General features: G+C 42.5%; 1 protein-coding gene across 3 annotated transcripts in view; it reads left to right on the top strand.

Moving 5' to 3' along the window:
- The first annotated feature begins 10,396 nt into the window (after positions 1 to 10,396).
- The window catches only part of LOC135194940 (integrin beta-PS-like), a 58,573-nt gene continuing 49,643 nt past the window's right edge, over positions 10,397 to 19,326 (top strand). For 2 of the 3 annotated variants that reach the window (XM_064221162.1, XM_064221160.1), the window contains exons 1-3: positions 15,528 to 15,626; positions 15,987 to 16,126; positions 16,468 to 16,663. In XM_064221162.1, coding sequence (XP_064077232.1) covers positions 15,542 to 15,626; positions 15,987 to 16,126; positions 16,468 to 16,663 — 421 coding nt within the window. In that variant the 5' untranslated portion in view covers positions 15,528 to 15,541. Of the gene's footprint in view, positions 10,529 to 15,527; positions 15,627 to 15,986; positions 16,127 to 16,467; positions 16,664 to 19,326 lie in introns of those variants that run through there. The other variant, XM_064221161.1, reaches the window with a different exon arrangement.

Genomic DNA, 19,326 nt, shown 5'->3' with positions numbered 1-19,326 from the left:
TTCCATCCCTGTTCATCCCAATTCTTTACATTCATCACATGTCACATCCATACCATTACAATTTTGTCCTCTGAATTTAGTGCACTTAGAGTGCGGATCGTGACATAACTTAGCTAATCTTGTTTTGCAGCCAGCGCTGCAAAACCTTACAGCAGATGAACTAGAATCTGACATAATTAGCAATAATGACGAAAAAACTGAATAGAGATAGCTAACTGGCAAGAAACCAAAACTTGTACATCACCAAACAAAAACCAAAATCCAAAATGGCGACGCAGGAGACTGCAGCGAAAATCTCACAGGTGTTACCCCGTGAGCGGCAGAAACGAAAATTGACGGTAGAAGGCTAGCAGTACCCAGGGTTCCCGGATGTGGGCGGGTCTTGTATCACCTATACTTAAGATAGCAACGCCGCTGGCGCCAACAATTTGAATTTCGACTGCCGTAGGTAAGAAGCTATAAGCTATGTAACTGTTCGTAAGTCACTTATGTGAAACTGGATATTCCCGTCCGATCTCCTCTATTCCAGGTTGGTCGCCTACTGTGAGATAGTTTCTTTCAGCAGCAGTCTTCTTCACAATGCTAGAAATTCCAGGAATTCGAGCATAGGCGAGGTTCCCGATTATCGTGTAACATATCGGGATTCTCGTCTCGCTCACTTTGGACCGTGGTCTCGCGTAAGTGTTTGAAGATCGTAAAAAACTCGAACACTCTGAATGCGCTAGAAATTCCGTAGAATTCTAAGCAGTCTGCGAAACCCCCACCGAATTCGTCAAACGATATCGGCTGGTGGTCCTCTCGATTCCCGTAGAAATCGGAGAATGGAGCAGGATTCCTCCTCAACGACCGGGGCTTACGTCAGGTAGGACCCCGAAGGTCCCCCGGTAGCGCAGTCCCGAACGTGGATCCTACAAAGAAATCTCTGTAGGATCCTTCCCCTTTCCCTCGTAGCCGTAAGGAGAGAGGGAATGGGGAAGGAATCGGATACTCGCTCGCGCCTTCCCAGTGGAACTAGCAGTTGGAGAAGAGTAGGAGCAGCCATCGCCTTGCGGCGATGGCCTCTCAGAGTCTGGGAAAACTATCGTCAGGAGAAAACGTTTTCCCGCGGAGGGTTACGAACTCTCACTGTAGTAAGGGTCTGCCGCCACTGTGAACGTCGTCTGGGTGGGCTGATCGACACCTGACAGGAGAGAGCCGATACCGTCCTGCGACTCATTCCAGTCCTCGTCGAGGTCGAAACCTCTCAGGAGGACCGAAGGAGTATTTAAATACAGTGTCCGAAGACACGTAGAAAACGCCGCTGTCGCAGTAGAGGAGGTGGAAGTAGCTTGATCGACCGGCCAGAACTGAGAGAGCCTTCTTGTCCGGAGACGAGACACTGGTTCGAGACAGAATCGGCAAGCTCCGATCGCGGCAGACCCACCGTCGGTTTGGGTTCCCTCTCGGGCCCCAAAACGACTCGAGCAGAGACGTGGGCTCTGCTGGTGGGAGCGGCAATCCTTCCGCAGGGTCATTATGCTGACGAATCAGCTTAATGACTTCTGCAAATTCCTCTGTATCTCGGGAGTAACCGCGTCTTGCGGAGTAGGACCGTCCAGTCCCTCCAACAAGAACAGATCCCTAGATACTCCTCCTTCAGAAGGAGGAAGAGCGGCAGACCCCTGACGGTCGCCTCCAGCTAATTGCGCGTATGTCCTGGTCGGTCCTAGAACCGTGCCTGGTCCATACGGCGTCATAGCGGGGTCGCGAGCGGCGCTCTCGCGATCACTCATAGGTACCTCGCTCCTCCCGGCGTAGCCCGAGGAGGTTGAAGGTACAGGAGAGGCAGACCTGACGCTCCCCCCTAGCTCGCTGGCAGGACCAGCGTGCTTGGAGGGCTGCTGCTGATCGTCAACCCGCGGTGGCGATCGAGCAGCATGCCTAGCCTTGCCGCTCGCCTGAGGCGAGAGGCTTGGCTGAGAACGTCGACGCTGATCTCTAGCGTCAGGCGAGCTGTTGCTGGTTACCGTCTCCGCCCGGTCCCGATGGAGCGGCGTCATGTGACCTGCTAGGCTCGCTGTCACGGTGAGACCGGCGAGCGTCCTCTCGGCGCGTCGAGCCGCTGGTACCAGCCGTGGCTGGTACCGACTGGCCGCGGGGGACCCCTTCCTCGCCTCAACCCGTTATGGGAGAGGCAGACCTGACGCTCCCCCCCCCTCGCTCGCTGGCAGGGCCATCGTGCGTGGAGGCTGCTGCTGATCGTCAACCCGCGGTGACGGTCGAGCAGCAGGCCTAGCCTTACCGCTCGCCTGGGGCGATTGGCTCGGCTGAGAACGTCGAGACCGATCTCTAGCGTCAGGCGAGCTGCCGCTGGTCACCGTCTCCGCCCGGTCCCATCGGGAGCGGCGGACGGGTGCCTGCTAGGCTCTGTGTCGCGTCGAGAACCGCCAGCGTCCTCTCGGCGCGTCGAGTCGCTGGTACCAGCCGTGGCTGGTACCGGCGGCCGCGGGACTCCTTCCTCGCCTCAACCCGTGGCTGATCAGCGACCGTCACGTTAGCCCGAGCAGCCAGTTGATCGCTGCGAGAGCGTCCACTGGCCTGGCGAGAGTCGTGTGCACGACTCTCGCCAGTCTTCTGCTCCGCGCCGCTGTCTTGACGGCGAGCGAGCTCGGGCGTCAAAACTTTGGCTGGACGGTCTTCTTGGAAGAGCGTCCACGTCGGTGCTTCTCGCGAACGAGAAGCGGCCGAGACGGAACCTGGTTTAGCGGCAGACCCAGCTAGCACCAGGTCTGAGGACGACCCAGCCGAGGCTGGTGCCCTCTGGTCCCCGTCGACTTCTTCTTTGCAGAAGAAGCGACGGGCCCCGTTCTCCCGAAGGAACAGGAGGACCATCAGAAGAGCTTCCCCAGCTCGCCTGAGCGAGCCGGGTCCCTTAGAAAGATCCCGAAGGAGTCTTCCTAGGGGGGAAGGAGGCAACCTTCTTCTTCTTCGGCTGTTTGGCCTTAGAAGTCGAAGGGGAAGGAAGGAGGCAGCGGACGACGAAGAAGACGACGAAGACGACGACGACACCTTCTTCCTCTTCCTCTTCTTCTTCCGCCAGGCTCCGCAGGACAGACGTCAGGTCTTCCATCCAGGAGGGAGCCGGGGTGGCAGTTTTGCCGAAGCAACAGGGCCCGACTGCACCTGTCCGGAAAGACCTGAGACTGTGACAGCTATCACCAACAGCAGGAACACAGGAACAGGTCCAGGAACAGCAGGAACATCTGAAAGTGAATGAGCAGCAGGCACCTGATCTGAAAGGGAATGAGCGGCTGGGACCGCAACAGGTACGGCAGGCACGGCAGGTACCACAGGAGAGACAGGCGTCCTGTCGGCAGCTACCGTCATCCTCGGCACTGGCGGCAGGTCCAGGGTGGGGACTCTTTGGGCAGCGGCAGTCCGGGGTCGCAATACAAAGAACCCAGGTGGCGGTGGCACCGTCCTGATTGGCACGGCAGGAATTGGTTTTGGATTGCAGCCGTGGGTGTTACCGACATGACATGTGGTGTGTACACCAGGTGCGGTGACATCTCATGATGCTTGGTGTCGAGATTGTGGTTGTTGTAGTGGTTACCGTATCATGAGTGACCACTGCCGACCCCACCCCGCCAACCGCTGAATCAACCCCTGCAGTCCCAGCGACTCCCACACCTGTCCCAGGTCGTCCTCGCTGATGGCAAACCTGCGGAAGCAACAGTCCGGGTTAATTAGAGGGGCTTCCTCGCGCCTGGGGGAGAGAACCCCACCCAGAGCGGACGGAAGACCCCGAGTACAACTGGACGTCCGTTACCAAAGGAGTCACTGGACTTCCGATGACTTCTTGTGTCCTCGTACAGCACCCACTGCGCCTCTGACGAATGCATACACGTTACACAGGGCTCGTTGCGGGAGCACTCTCGCCCCCGACAACGAGTACAAACTCGTGAGGATCTACATCTACATCCAAGGTCGTCTCCACGATGTAGCACCTGCGGTAACATAGATAGATTAGTAAGAGGGGTTCCCTCACGCACGGGGGGAAGACATGCCCCACCCCGAACGCAAGGAAGACCCCAAATACAAAATACAATGAAGAAGCTGAGCTGGGGCAGGAAGGAAGACGAAGAATCGGCTTACCAACTTCCTGGCAGACCTTCGCTTCCCCCGCCCCCGCACGCAGTGAAAAGTAATATGATGAAGACAGAATACTGCCCTTGCGATTCACTTCATAGAACTTAAAGGAGAAAAAGATCAATTCCCGGGTAAGAACGGAAACTTGATCCAATAATATGATGCTATCAAAAATATATATGAAAATGAAACAGAATACTGCACTTGCGATTCATTTCACATAAAAAATCGTAAGGATCAATTCCCGGGGTAAGAACGAAAATTGATCCAGATTAATTCATGCAATCAATAAATGAAAATGAAAAGAATATTGCCATTGCGAATCCACTTTCATTGCATTCTATTATACAAAATTAAAAGTTCGTGCCGAGCGCAATCACTCTCGGTACGAACGCACAGGGCAAAAATATAATGAAAAAAGTACTTACATTTTCATTACACCATTTCGCCCAAATACATGACTCGGCGCGAGCGCGCCCTTCGCCCTCGGCACCGAGACATAATTCAAGGGTTCATAATTAAGTAATGAAAATGAAAACAGTGTACTTACAGTTTCATTTTCAAGTCAAACAACCTTAGTAGAAAACACAATATAAACAAAGCATACGACGATGAGCGGGCGAGGAGCGATGACGAACACGTCCTTCATACCCGCGCCGAAAGCAAAAGTGATTTGTTTACCTCCCAGTCGCGCGGCGCGCGACTGTCGGACAAGCAGTTAACTACCGTGCTCCCCTTGTTCGAAGCTTACGACCGTTCCAGCTGCCGCTAGCTACTTCCTATTGTTAAAGGACCGATGGTTTGTATTACGTATCGGAACAACTTAAAATTTGGCCTTAATTTCTAACTTTGGAGAAAATACTTACTTCGAAAGGAGAGTAGAGGTCTTTAGCTCCGTTTCTCACCAACAACAAGTCGCGACTGATGCCCTTCTGCGGTGTCAGGACGCGTTATAATGTACTTTTTCGGAGGGTGGCAAGCGTTGATTGTAGGTGGCCTGCTTGGCCTTATGTTGTGTTTTACCCTATATACGCTAACATTGTTCAAATGAGTGCTGGAAGGCTGGGAAAGATGGTGAATTGTCCTGGCTAGACCGGCCAGCCTGACGATTGCCGCCATATTGGATTTCAAAACTGCCTTGAAAACATATTTACGAAGAGTATCACATGCTTATTTTAGTTCGTATGGGGCTTTCATACCTATATCACATTATGTTGACGAAACTTCAATCTTTTGAATGGTATGCTTAGAGTTGTAATTGTATTCTTCTTTCACCAATTAAATATCAATTTAATAAAACCCAGCCAGCGTGATGACAATGGATCATCCGTGATTGTTTACCCTAAGTACTTACAGGGCCCGAAGCTGTGACTGGGTCCTAATAGATACCTAGTAGGAATTGCTAGGAGATCTGCCTTAAAAGCTACGGTTATTCGTCAAGCTAGGATGCAAATGCCCATGATGTGCCTAGCTGCTAGGTAGGTACTTTAAGTACTTACAGTGCCCGAAACTGTGACAGTGCCTTGTCGACCCTCACTGCTCGTCCACTCCATGACAGCGACTTAACGGACCTGGGTCCACCCTAGAGTAAGATTTCAAAGGCCTAAATTGTAAGTCTGGCCATGACGGTCTCCAGATATCACTTCAATATCGACTCCAATAGGCGACCATCCCACTTCCGCTCTCCATTCCCAGCTAAGGTAACACCTGCGCCATTGGTGTCGTCCACTTCACTGGCCCCTGTTTTACGTTACTAAACGTACAAATTAAATTGGATCATTAACAAATACCATCGCAGCTATAACGTATCACTACTAATTTAGCATGACGTCACTTTCAAACGGCCTTAAAAACGTTCAGGGAATATCACCCGTCGGGGGCCACTCCCCCCTTCACGACTACGAATGTTATTGTTTACATTTAACAATAACATGGCGTAATCGTGCTCCAGATAAGTCTTAAATACGCATCGAGTTAAATATATTTTTAACTATTTAGTTCTGGCGAGCACTGAATTTAAACATAAAATCAATAAATTACTTTAAAACGTTACATTATAAAAAGGTATACTGAATAAGGTTACGTCAATAGATTGCACAAGAGTGCTAGAGAAAGTTGCCCAATGTTAGCAATCGTAAGGCGAAATTAGAGAGACATAGCACGGGCCATTAAAAATGGGTTCGTACGTACACAATTTTTAAGTCTACGAACGTGGTTTAATTTGTCTGCCATCTTCAGTATCTTTTTTAAATATGGTTAAAATGCCACACATATGCGCGATAAAACCATAATATATATAACCCAAAATCTTACAATTAGTTAAATGTTACATGCGGTCACTCTTCTGGGAGGGATACTACACTAAAAATTCAAAATATAAATTTACATTAAGGAGAAATGTTGCTCACGAGAGAACACATGCAGAAAAAGAAAAAGAAAAAAAACATACCCCACATGAAATAAGAAACAATGGAAGTAAAATTAGCAAAGCTGGACCCTGATTAGGAAGCACGTATTCGAGATAATCTCAGAGTTTTCAGCTAAAAGAACATAACAGTGTACAATTTAATGTTATCCAAATTTTATCCATGAGAATTTCCAGGTCATATGTATATCGTAATTAGAATGCGTTTAACCTGAAGCGTTGGGACTAGGATTACAAATACTCGGCAATGAATTCCTATACGTATCAACAACACTACGTATACTAAGTGATGACGTCATATCTACGATAATTATTTTTTTTCTTAAAAGTTGCCTTCAAACGTATGGAACAGAGAAAGAGCGCGCGTGCCAGTAAACGACCAAAGATTTGGTTTCGCATTCTTAAAATTCATACGTATTTCCATTCCACGTTTTTTGTTCATTCTTCTGTGAAAGATATTCTAAAATAATATGGTTTATTAAGTACTATAGCTCATTCCGTATGTACGCGCGCACAACACTCTCATTTATTGTATTGTATATTATTTAATTAACAACAAACACACACACACACACACACATATATATATATATATATATATATATATATATATATATATATATATAAAATGAAATTTGTATGTATTAATCGTCAAGATCTTATTACTTTTGTAACAGTTGTTTTATTAAGCATGATACCAGATAATAGAGTAATAAAAGAATGTCTCGACACAGCTATCTTTAATATAAGAGATTCTACACAAATTTTATTTATGTTTGAATGCTTGACCAAATGTTTTTGATGTTTCAGTTAATGTATATATGAATGTGTAAATACAAAGTGACTGATCTATACAGTTAGGAAAGCAATCTCCCACAATTACTTTATATTACATTGCATGACCCGACCAGACTGTCAACTAAATGCTACGCTTCCTGATGGAAGAGACAGGGAGATACTAATTAACGTTTATATCTTCGGCAACAGGCATTTCACTGTATAGTAGTTTATAAAAAGGTTCTTAGTGAATTAGGCATTATTATAATTATTATTATTATTATCAATTCCATAATCATCGAGATCAGGACGAACAGCTTCAGCACGTATTTCCGCCCAATTCTTCACGCAGGCGGTGATGTTCCCCCTCCTTCAGGGTCTTCAGAGTTCAGATCGGCATTCGGCAGTCTTCTTCCGTAGTTCCCGCTCTAGTGTGTCGGGATCACAAGCTTAAAATACAAGCGGGCAAAATCCCCCCCCCCCCCCCCTCAGAAACTTAAACAATCCAGCTGCCAACCCACCCTCAGTCACACTTTCCTCTTCACACTACGGAATACACGCAGGACAATTGACCTACACAAACCCAAGAACAAAAAGCTCAAAACCCAACTCCAGATACTCCCGGCTATGCTGTGCTGTCCGTTGGTCGAGGTCGCTGAGACACTAACAACCACAAGACAAAAACCAAGAACCATACCCCCACAACTCAACAACAACACAACCACCAAGGACCACAACACAACACCCAAGGACCACAACCCCACAACTCAACAACACAGTAAACAAGCAACTCAACCACAACTCAAAAACAAACAAGGAACACAACCACAATAAAAGACCACTGCAAAACCAGCCACCAACACAAATAGGCAACACACACACACCAACTAAGGGATCACAACAACTCACCAATAACAACCCTCAACAACTCACAACCACACCAAGAAACCACAGCAGCTCCCCAACAACAACCCTCAACTATTACTACTCACATATAACTCAAAAGAAACAACAATCAGCAACAAACCAATAACACTACTTAAATGACTTTCAATGCCCTCAACACTTTCCACAGACTGCTGCCGACACTACTGACTATCACCAGCTCCCACCAAAGACTGACCAAAGACTAACTCAAAACACAGAACTCGAATAGCTAACTCGTCCAGCTCCACCAAATACAGTCCCCCCCCCCCCCCCCTCCTCCTCTCTCTCTCTCTCACACACACCCACACAGACGTTGTCAAATGGAACTCCATAACTCCTCCATATTTCCTCCCCCATTACATTTGACAACGTCTCCTTACACTCACAACACCCACACTAAATAGCTTTCCACAATACCCACGGATGCTCGGATGCAGGCTCCCTGGATCTTGTTTGAGGGCCCTCACACACACTCTCAGTTACACCGCCATCAACTTCTCCCAGACCACTTCCAGTCAGACTCCCATTACCGTCTCCCTACTATCCTCCCAGATCCCATTCACTATCTCATCTACCCCTTCCATATATTGTCTGAATATCTCTCATAACTGCCACCAAATCACTTACCTCATTTACACTCCTGCCAAACTCCTGAAGAGACTCATTCATACTGCCAACATCATCTTTACCACCTGATTTCCTTCCTGGTGAAACTTCACCAAACCCTGACAATTCAAACCCATACACACAATAAGCATTGTTCCTCCCTTCAAAGACATCCGTATCACATGCCTTATCCACCATTTTTATCCTAACACTAACCCCTCAATCATGCAGCTCATGTTTCTCCCTTTCATTCCCTTTCCTCATCTTCTTCCGCTTTCTTCCAACTCAACCAACACCAACTGCCGGTCTCCCAGACCCATTTGCTCACTGATATTCGGCTCACATTTATTCACCCCAAACCACTCATTCATCACCTTCTCCCGAACACACTGTCGCATAGTAGAGGACCCACCCAACTGAATCCCCTTTTCACAGTTTCCCAAATTCCCAGCCTGACTCATCCTCTTTCGCCTACACACTCTCGCCACACAGTAAAAGCATACAGAAAATATACAAGTTAAGCATATGACTACGAATCGAAATGAGCCTTTCTTAAATCTTTTAACAACCCACAACTGGTGAGGCTTGCGACCTCACTCCACTAAGGCTCTCGGCTATTCTCTAATTTCTTCTCTCCCTTCAAGCTTGTTCTGCCTTGTAGTCACATCCCTTACGTATGATTAATTGGCTTAATTCCTCCTTTGTGGGTGGGACTAATGACGTCACCGGAAGTCTTCAGGTTACAGCGGAAGTCGAAAGGTCAGGTCATATGTGAGACGGGGAGGCAGTTCTTAATGGTTTTGCGCTTAGATTATTCTGGCACCGGTGTTTTGGCTATATACGACATTTCCCAATCGTTACTGTCTCTCCCGCTCTTTCTCTGTCCCGTTTCTCTATTATTCATTCTCTCTCTCTCTCTAACCAATGATTTTCCATGATCAACAATATTATTGGTGGCAGATAATATTGTTGTCTATAAAACTCAGTATATATCCTTCCACTAAACTTGTGACCCCAAACGTTCAAAAGAAGATGCAATGCTTGACTGTATAAAAAAAAACAATTCTTTTATTTTATAATTTAATTCAATTCTTATCTCTATTAAGTTTTTAATTATTTTTTTTCCTTTTCCAATAACTTCTCTCTTTTCTTTCTGCAATTCTCGTTACGTTCTGTTACTTCTTTCAAATGAACACCATAATATTCTTGGGAAGCTTGGATTCCAAGTCAATGGCCCCTCTAGGCTTCTTCCATATGAATAGGGTTCGTTTTCTGAATAATAATAATAATAATAATAATAATAATAATAATAATAATAATAATAATAATAATAATAATAATAATAATAATACCACCCAGTCGAACTGGAGGACTGTGATAGGCAAAAAAAATTTAATAATAATAATAATAATAATAATAATAATAATAATAATAATGTTGACATTCTAAATAACGACATGTAGGCACTGCTACGTTATGCTTCTTATATGCACTCCTCAGTTGCACTCCACTTTCTAATACTCGATATTCTGAGTAATCAATGGTATACCGAGTGATAAGGACTTGATAAGAAGCGAATGAGATAAGATTACATGTAAAGACATTTCGCAAATACGCTGTGACACAGGAAACCTCCCTCTGGGCGTTGTTGACACATTCGATCTGGTCAGTGAATCTTTGTGTTTATTTATTTAGTTATTTATTTATTTATCTACCGAAAGCTAATTAAGTTTGTCTATATTTTGTTTGTTTGTGTGGTATTTTTACGTTGCGTGGAACCAGTGGTTATTTAGCAACGGGACCAACGGCTTCCCGTGACTTCCGAACCACGTCCAGAGTTAATTTCCATCACCAGAAATACACATCTCTAACCCCTCAGTGTAATGCCCAAGAATCGAACTCGCGACCAACGAGGTGGCAGGTCAAGACCATACCGATCACGCCACTGAGGACTTTGTCTATCTTTTGTTTGAGATTTTCAGTTTGAATTTGTTGCTTTTTTTGTTGTATAGATAACAAAGGTATATTAACCAGTTTTTCGACCTTTAGTATACTGTACAATCACGCATAGCTATCTAGAGTACAGTGGTTTTCAAACTGGGGATAATTACTCCAATGGGGGTGATGAATTCGTTTCTTTGGGCTAACGAGGCACTTGTTAAAAGTAATAGTTCCTTGGAGTAAAATTCTAAGGCATAATGTCTAAAATCTAAATGCGTCATTTCTGACTTGCGTAAAAGTAAAATTGATATTTTACGTATAGTACATACAAAATGCATTAGAAATTATGCATTCCAATATTTTCCTTTCATTTATATTAATACTTTATGTGGCATAACTGACAAGGAATGGGTTAGGGGTGGGGAAAAAAAGAAGAGGAAATAAAACACAGTAATCATGTGTGAAAGCACAGTGACCTTACAACACTTGACCAGAGACCTTATATGCACTAACTGAACAAACTGGCTGGTGTCTTTTTGGCTGTCAGGTGTGGCAATAATGAATTATTATGGCTCCACTGAGCATCATTGTTCATTGTGAACATGTAAATTAAGTCGTTACATGTTAGATCATTAACCACCAGTCATGTCTGCAAACACTTCTTTATTCCAAATCATGTATCGGACTGTTTTCACACAAATGGTGTTACCTATACACTGACAAGGAGACACAATAAAGGAAGATAAATCTGATACATTTCAATCCTGAAAACATTACAGTATTGTAATGTCTGTTCTGAATGCAGGCAACTGTATATTTTGCATGAAGATGCCCTTTAGTTAATGAAATGTTGAACTCCCTAATCTCTCTCGTGTAACTAGATTATTTTTCTTTGTTTAGGAATGTAACTGATCTACAATTAATGTGAGAAGTTCGTATATATATAAGGTACAGCATTTGCACAGTAAATATTGATTTCTGGTAAAATACACAACATTGTCAGAGCGGCAAGCTACCAAATACCCTTTTCGCTGAATGTTATGCCTGAAAAAGTTTATAAGACGGAATATTGAAAAAAGCCAGAGATTAATAAAAGGCAAGATCGAGAATAGCATTATATATGTAATCCATCTGGTTAACCCTGGATAGAAACAGCTACTTTACCTACGGTTCAGGACAAAAGTGACAAAAGTATGAATTTCTGAGATGAAAAATGCTTAGAATAAAAAACAAGGGACCATTACATATTGTTTGATAGCGAAATATCCTTTTTTTAATTGAATGATAGTGGTAATATCCCATAATAATGGAAAATGTGAAAAAAACTATCTCCGAACTGCATCTTGGAGAGTTGGTCTTCCCTACAAACTACGAAGTAGTACGTAATCCCATATTATGCAAAATCACATACATATACAGATGGTGAATGTCTACCTTAAAAGTGTGTATTAATGGCATAAAATCATTCATATAGTATAAGTATGTAAATATTTTGTCAAAGCATCCACACTAATTTTTAGAGCAATGAAGGATGTCACCAACAAAAAGATTATTCATATCAATGAACGAATGGAAATTACTAATTATGGTATACTTATCAATTAACCCTTAAACGCCGACTGGACGTATTTTACGTCGACATTTTTTGTCTCTCGGGTGCCGACTGGACGTATTTTACGTCGACATACAAAAGTTTTTTTAAAAATTCGCGGAAAAATACTTTTAGGCCTACCAGCCGAAAACTCTTGAATCACGCGCCTTGGGGGATGCTGGGAGTTCACGGATCAAGGTGTTGTTTTGTTTACAATCGTTACGCAGGCGCGCAAGCGCGAATTTCTTTCTTGCCGCACTAAAAAGTATCTGTGACACATCTCTGAAATTATTTCGTCACTTTGACATAATTTTTTTACCATTTTAAATTAGCTGTTACATGGAGTATTATATATGAAAATGTGCGCATTTTTATGTAGAATACAACAATAAAATACTCATGATTGTAGCTTTTACAGTTTGAGATATTTTCATATAAATAACGATAAGTGCCAAAATTTCAACCTTCGGTAAACTTTGACTCTACCTAAATGGTCGAAAAACACAATTGTAAGCTAAAACTCTTATATTTTAGTAATATTCAATCATTTAACTTAATTTTGCAACTAATTGGAAGCCTCTAGCACAATATTTCGATTTATGGTGAATTTATGAAAAAACTTTTTCCTTACGTCCGCGCGGTAACTCTTCCGAAAATAATCATACATGCGATTGTGGTAATGTTTGCACCATTTTAAATTAGCCGTTACATAAAGTTTTATATATGAAAATGTGCACAATTTCATGCACAATACAACTAAAAAACAACCCATGGTTGTAGCTTTTATCAATTTTGAAATATTTTCATATAAAAAATGATAAGTGACAAATTTTCAACCTTCGGTCAATTTTGACTCTACCGAAATGGTCGAAAAACGCAATTGTAAGCTAAAACGCTTATATTCTAGTAATATTCAAGCATTTACCTTCATTTTGCTACAAATTGAAAGTCTCTAGCACAATATTTCGATTTATGGTGAATTTATGAAAAAAATAACATTTTCTTTACGTCCGCGCGGTAACTCTTCCGAAAAAATCATACGTGCGATTGTGGTAATGTTTGCACCCTTTTAAATTAGCCGTTACATAACGTTTTATATATGAAAATGTGCGCAATTTCATGTATAATACAACAAAAAATAGTTGAAGGTTGTAGCTTTTCTCATTTTCGAAATATTTGCATATAAATCACGATAAATAGAAAAAAAAACCAACGTTCGGTCAAATTTGACTCTACCGAAATGGTCGAAAAAAACGCAATTGTAAGATAAAAACTCTTACAGCCTAGTAATATTCAGTCATTTATCTTCATCGTGAAACAAATTCGAAGTCTCTAGCACAATATTTAAATTTATGGTGAATTTTTAAAAAAAACTTTCCTTCCCTCCGCGCGCGGATTCTCCGCCACAAATCTCCGAAATGCGTAAGTCCCATTCTCGGAATATTTGCTCCGTTTCATATTAGGCATTTCATAGAGTTTTATATATGAAAATGTGCGCAATTTCATGTAAAATAAAAACGAAAAAATATTTGAAAGTTGTAGCTTTTCTTATTTCCGAAATAATTGCATATAAAAAAATATATATAAAAAAATTCGACATTCGGTCAACTTTAACTCGTCAGATATGGTCGAAAACTGCATTTGTAAGCTAATATTCTTACAGTATAGTAATATTCAATCATTTGTCTTCATTTTGAAAGAAATTGGAAGTCTCTAGGACAATATTTAGATTTATGGTGAATTTTTGAAAAAAATATGTGTTTACGTCCGCGCGTTACGAATTCATGCATTATTTTGTGATAATATTTTCTCTGTGTTGCTTTTATCGTTTTACAATTTGTTATATACCAAAATGATTGCAATTTAGTGTACATTACAACGAAAAATAAAGTAACTTGTTACCTTTAACCGTTTTGCGCACAGCGCGATTTGAATACAATTATATATGAAATTTCGTTTTTGCACTATCATATATCGCATTATTTATATATGATAATGATAATTTTTTTCATTTCTGATGGTTGCATACTAAACTTCAGGCAATGACAAAAAAGGAGCCAAAAATGAACTCTTAAATCTTCAAAACTAAGCGCGCTATGATTTTTTGAAAAATATTTTTTCCGCTACCGCGCTCACTCTGAAACGTCTCCGGCACACGGGAGACATTTTTTTTTTTACCGCTTCGGCGTTTAAGGGTTAAGGTATATATTATATGTCACCACAGAAGCATCAAAAGTATGTAAGAGTAGGTACGTATTTACCTGACTCAGGCAAAGAAGGTATGTAGTTAGATTTCTCTTCCTAATGATAACCTATCGCCCCTAATGAAAAAAAAAAAAAAAAAAAAAAAAAAAAGTTTCATTTATGTCTTATAACCTACTGGACATGTTAAACATTGGTATACACTTATAAACTCTACTACATTTCATAAACAAGCACTATAACATGCCAGTCACTCAAGAGATCACCACATTTTATAACACCAATGGAACCATGAGTCCTCTATAACACTCATTTACACTTCATAACCCACTGAAGATGTTCATCTTTGATATTTAGTTATGAACTCTCATACATTTCATACTCAGCTACTGTAAGAGGTTGTCAATGAAGTTCCACGAACAATACGTTAATATAAAAAGAAATTACATCATGACTACCTGTAGTCATAAGTACTCACTATATGCTACATGATACATCAGGACCGACTCTTAAACAGACCCCAAGACTGTTCAAGTAGAATTTTAGAGGGACTTTAGAGGGAAATTTGAAAGGGCAGTGTGGCATAACTCCAACTAGACCCAGGGTTTCCTATCCAGGGTCAATGCTATCTTTTGGCCATTATTACTTGTACAGTTGTCCCCCCATATTCGCGGGGGATGCGTACCAGACCCCCCTTGGATAGCTAGAACTGGCGAATAGTTGGAACCTCTATGAAACGGCCTATTTTATTAGTTAAAAATCAAGAAAAATCCACTCAAAATGTTTATACCTGGTTTTTAAATAGTTTTATAACAAAAAGTGCATTTTATGATGAAACTGATAAAAAAAACAGGAAATTGTCGATATCTCTCATAGAAAAATACTGTGAATACATGAATTTCCTGCAAATCATGGGTGGATATGTTCCAGATAGAAATCTGCGAATGCGTGAGTCCACGAATGCGGAGAACGCGAGTACGGGGCCCCACTGTACTTGGTTGGCCAGATACATGTTAGTAGTCAATAGATGTGAGTACCTCCATGCTTCTGTTTAGGAAGAGGGAGGAGGGAATAGGCAGAAGAGTAGTATACATATTTGGAAATTTGTGACAATGTGCTCCCTTCCAAGTTGATCTTCCTGCAGTATTGGCAAGATATTGCTTCTCTGGGGTCAGATCTCAATTAAGGAACTGGAGGGTGGAGAATTAGTTAACAGATCAGGGTATACAGGTATTTCCCCATGAAATCTGTTCATATATTTATGGCAAATTGCATTTTTAATCACCTTTTTACAGTAATTAGAATTTCTCTCTCAGCAATTATGAAGGTTCTCTAATTTTCTTGTTATTTCTGGTTTATTAATTATTGTATCTGTTTATATTTTGGCAGACACCATGAGACTGCACTGTGTTGCTGCGGGGTTAATTCTGATAGTAGTTTTGACTTCTGCTACCAGCATCCCTAATTGCAAATACACAGATTGTAACAGTTGCATCCAGGCATCTTCTTGTATGTGGTGCATGAAAGCTGTAAGTATTGTCAAAACTGTAGAGGGTACTTTGTAGAATTTAGTATGGGAGTTACTTCACCAAAATTAAATTAAAAGCTGACAAAACGTGCAGCATTATGGACAGTTTATAAACAAAATTATACAGAGAACCAAAAAGACAATGACAGGTACTTGTATTCAACTCCTTAAACAAAAAGTATGTAATTGTAAAAGATTAATTAGGAATGCTTTATGACTCAAGCACAGTGTAATTATAATTTTTTGAGAAAATGCTTTTGTGTCCTTGCAGTACGAGTTCCTTTAAATTTATGTTGCTTTAATTTAACTGATACTTGTTTTTTTTTTTTTTTTTTTTTACAGAACATTACTGATGGTACAAATAGGTGCATTAGCAATTTACATTCTGAAGCCAGGGAATGGAAGGAGAGCTGTGGACAAGAAAACGTAATCGAGTATGAGAATTTTTATGATGCTGTGGAAGATGAAGATTTCTCTGATACCACTGAACACATAATTCAAATGAAACCACAGAAACTAAAGTTGCAACTTAGATCTGGTAGGAAAAAAAAACTATGTTCACTGATTTATTTGTACAGTACTTCTGTTTAAGTTTGATGAACCTTCTTTTTCTTTCCCACAGTTATCCCTACATTAACTTATGGGGTCAGTTGCCTGATGCGCCTTCTCCCCTGCCCTCTATCAAGGGCATCATCCTCCACCAAACCTCTTCTCTCCATATCTTTCACTTTATCTCACCATTTAATTCTCTGTCTCCCTCTCGATCTTCTTCCTCTAATAGGTTTCTTACAAATCCTCTTCACTTCCTCCTAATCATCCATCCTCAATTGTCACTCTCTTATTACCTCTGTAATCTTTACTAAGCCTGCCATTCTTCTTATTTCATCATTTTCCAAACTCTCAAGCAGTGATATTCTTATAATCCACCTCAGCATTCTCATCTCTGTTTTCTCAAACTTTACTTCCTCTTTTCTTTTTAGAAACCATGTTTCCAATCCATACATTAACACTGGTCTTATCAATGTGCTATAGATCTTGACTTTTAGCTTGATTTGCATTTTCTTCTCACATACTACTCCAGCTACCTCTCTTCACTTCCCCAATGCCGCTTTCATCCTACTGTCAACTTCAGCCTCACATCTGCACTTTTGGCTTAAAGTAGATCCTAAGTATTTAAACTTTTCTACCTGTTTTATAATCAAGCCTCTTCTTTCTTGCATTACTATTCTGCCTCTACTTTCCCTACTGCTCACAAAACCTCTGTTTTATTCACATTCACCTTTAAGCCACCCCTCTCTCCAAACCCTCTCTGTAGGTCTTTCTCATTTTCGGCAGTAATCTCAGATCATCGGTGTACAACAACTCCCACATCTCTTCATTCCTCATCTCTTCATAACACATCCATGACCAGCACAAACAAAAATGGGCTTAACGCTGACTTCTGGTGTAATCCAACACTAACATCAAAGTTTTCTGTTTCCCTAACAGCTGTTTAATTTTGATGAACCCTGAGTAGAAAACTCACAGCATCAGGTACTATGGCACATTGTATGTGTATGTGTTGGTAAACTCCTTAACCTTAAGTGGAGGGCAAGGACACAACTTAAATGTAGGTTCTAAATGTCTATTGTAGAAATATATACAAGATCCAGGGGACAAACAGCAGCCAGCTTAACAAATAAACAGACGAGACGAGACTGCCTCACGAGGGCAATAATTACAATGTTGCCAATACTTAAATGTTGCCATATCATATTACTGGACTTAACATGGGATACTCTAATGGCGCGCAACATGTGAAATAATGTTTGAACATAATAATAACATAATAATACTGGTACATGTGAAATGCGTCTTTTTCATGTACCTACACCTCCCTCCCCCTCACGCTCGTAGTGCATTCTCGAGCGGACTCCTTTTCCATGAGTCTTTGGGAACGACGTGGGTTTACTGGAGGAATACTGACTAAGGACTCTCTTTCTAGGTCCTGGCTAGGGGCCACAGGGACAGGGAGAAAGGGGTCACTATTAGTGGGTGGCACCAGGCGAAGAAAACGACGATTACGCCACCACACACGACCACTAGGGAGACGAATTTGATAGTCTCTTGACCTTCCATGACCCATGACAGTGCCAACTTTGTCCCAACGATGAGAGGTCGGGTCTTGAATCCGAACTTGCTGTCCGACACTCAACGTGGGTAAGGGGTGGGCATGCTTGTCGTACTTGGTCTTTACCTGCTTGTAACGAGCGGCAGCTCGGCGGTCACAATCTTCGGTCTTGCCCTGCCACTTCTTGGAGAATGCTTGAGAGGACAGCCATACAGGATCTGGGCAGGAGAGCGTCCAGTAAAGTTAGGAGTATTTCTGAGCTCCAATAAGCCTCGGTCAAATGCTTCACAATCAATGTTCCCAGATGGGGCTGTTTTGAGGATGAGGTGCTTGATCAACTTCACAGCGGCTTCAGCGTGACCATTCGATTGTGGGTAGTGGGGTGAGGTTACCATGTGTCGAACTCCCCATCGACTTGCTCGAACTCTGCGCTGGTGAATTGGGGGCCTCCATCTGTCCTTAGGCGAAGGGGGACACCAACTTCACGGAAATAGCGGCAGAAGATCCTGATAGTATTGGAAGCGGTAGTATCGCCTTGGCAGGGTGCGACAACAGGCCATCTTGACAGGCGATCGACGACGACGAGGAAAGACTTCCCTGCAACAACAAAGAAGTCAGCTGGGACGGACTCGAAAGGTCTTGTTGGGTTGTCGTCATTCATTAGAGGTTCCTGCGGCTGAGATGGCTGCAATGTCTGACATGCCTCACAAGCTCTGACTGTGTTGGCAATATCAGAGTCAATGCCAGGCCAGAAAACTGACTGCCTTGCTCTGCGCTTGGTTGCTTCCACACCTCTGTGGCTGTCATGCAAGTGGGACAAGGTGCGACGACGGAGAGCGGCAGGAACTACAACCCTTGCTCCATACAGGACAAGGTCACCATCGGCGTAGAGATCTTCACGTAGTTTCCAATAAGGAAGTAAGGAATTGTGAAGGTCATATCTGTTGCGAGGAAATCCTGATGTGACACAATCGAGTAGATGAGTATACGCAGGATCTGCTTTCGCTGCGTCCCGAAGATCCTGAAGTATCCTGTCGGGATCCTGAGCTGGAGACTCGTCTGAAAGCGTAACGGCGTTCACAGCCATGACA

This window comes from Macrobrachium nipponense, chromosome 15 (genome assembly GCF_015104395.2).
Source record: "Macrobrachium nipponense isolate FS-2020 chromosome 15, ASM1510439v2, whole genome shotgun sequence".
NCBI classification, from domain to species: Eukaryota; Metazoa; Arthropoda; class Malacostraca; order Decapoda; family Palaemonidae; genus Macrobrachium; species Macrobrachium nipponense.
Note: the sequence above shows the minus strand (reverse complement) of the source record. Positions and strands in the feature narration are given on the sequence as shown.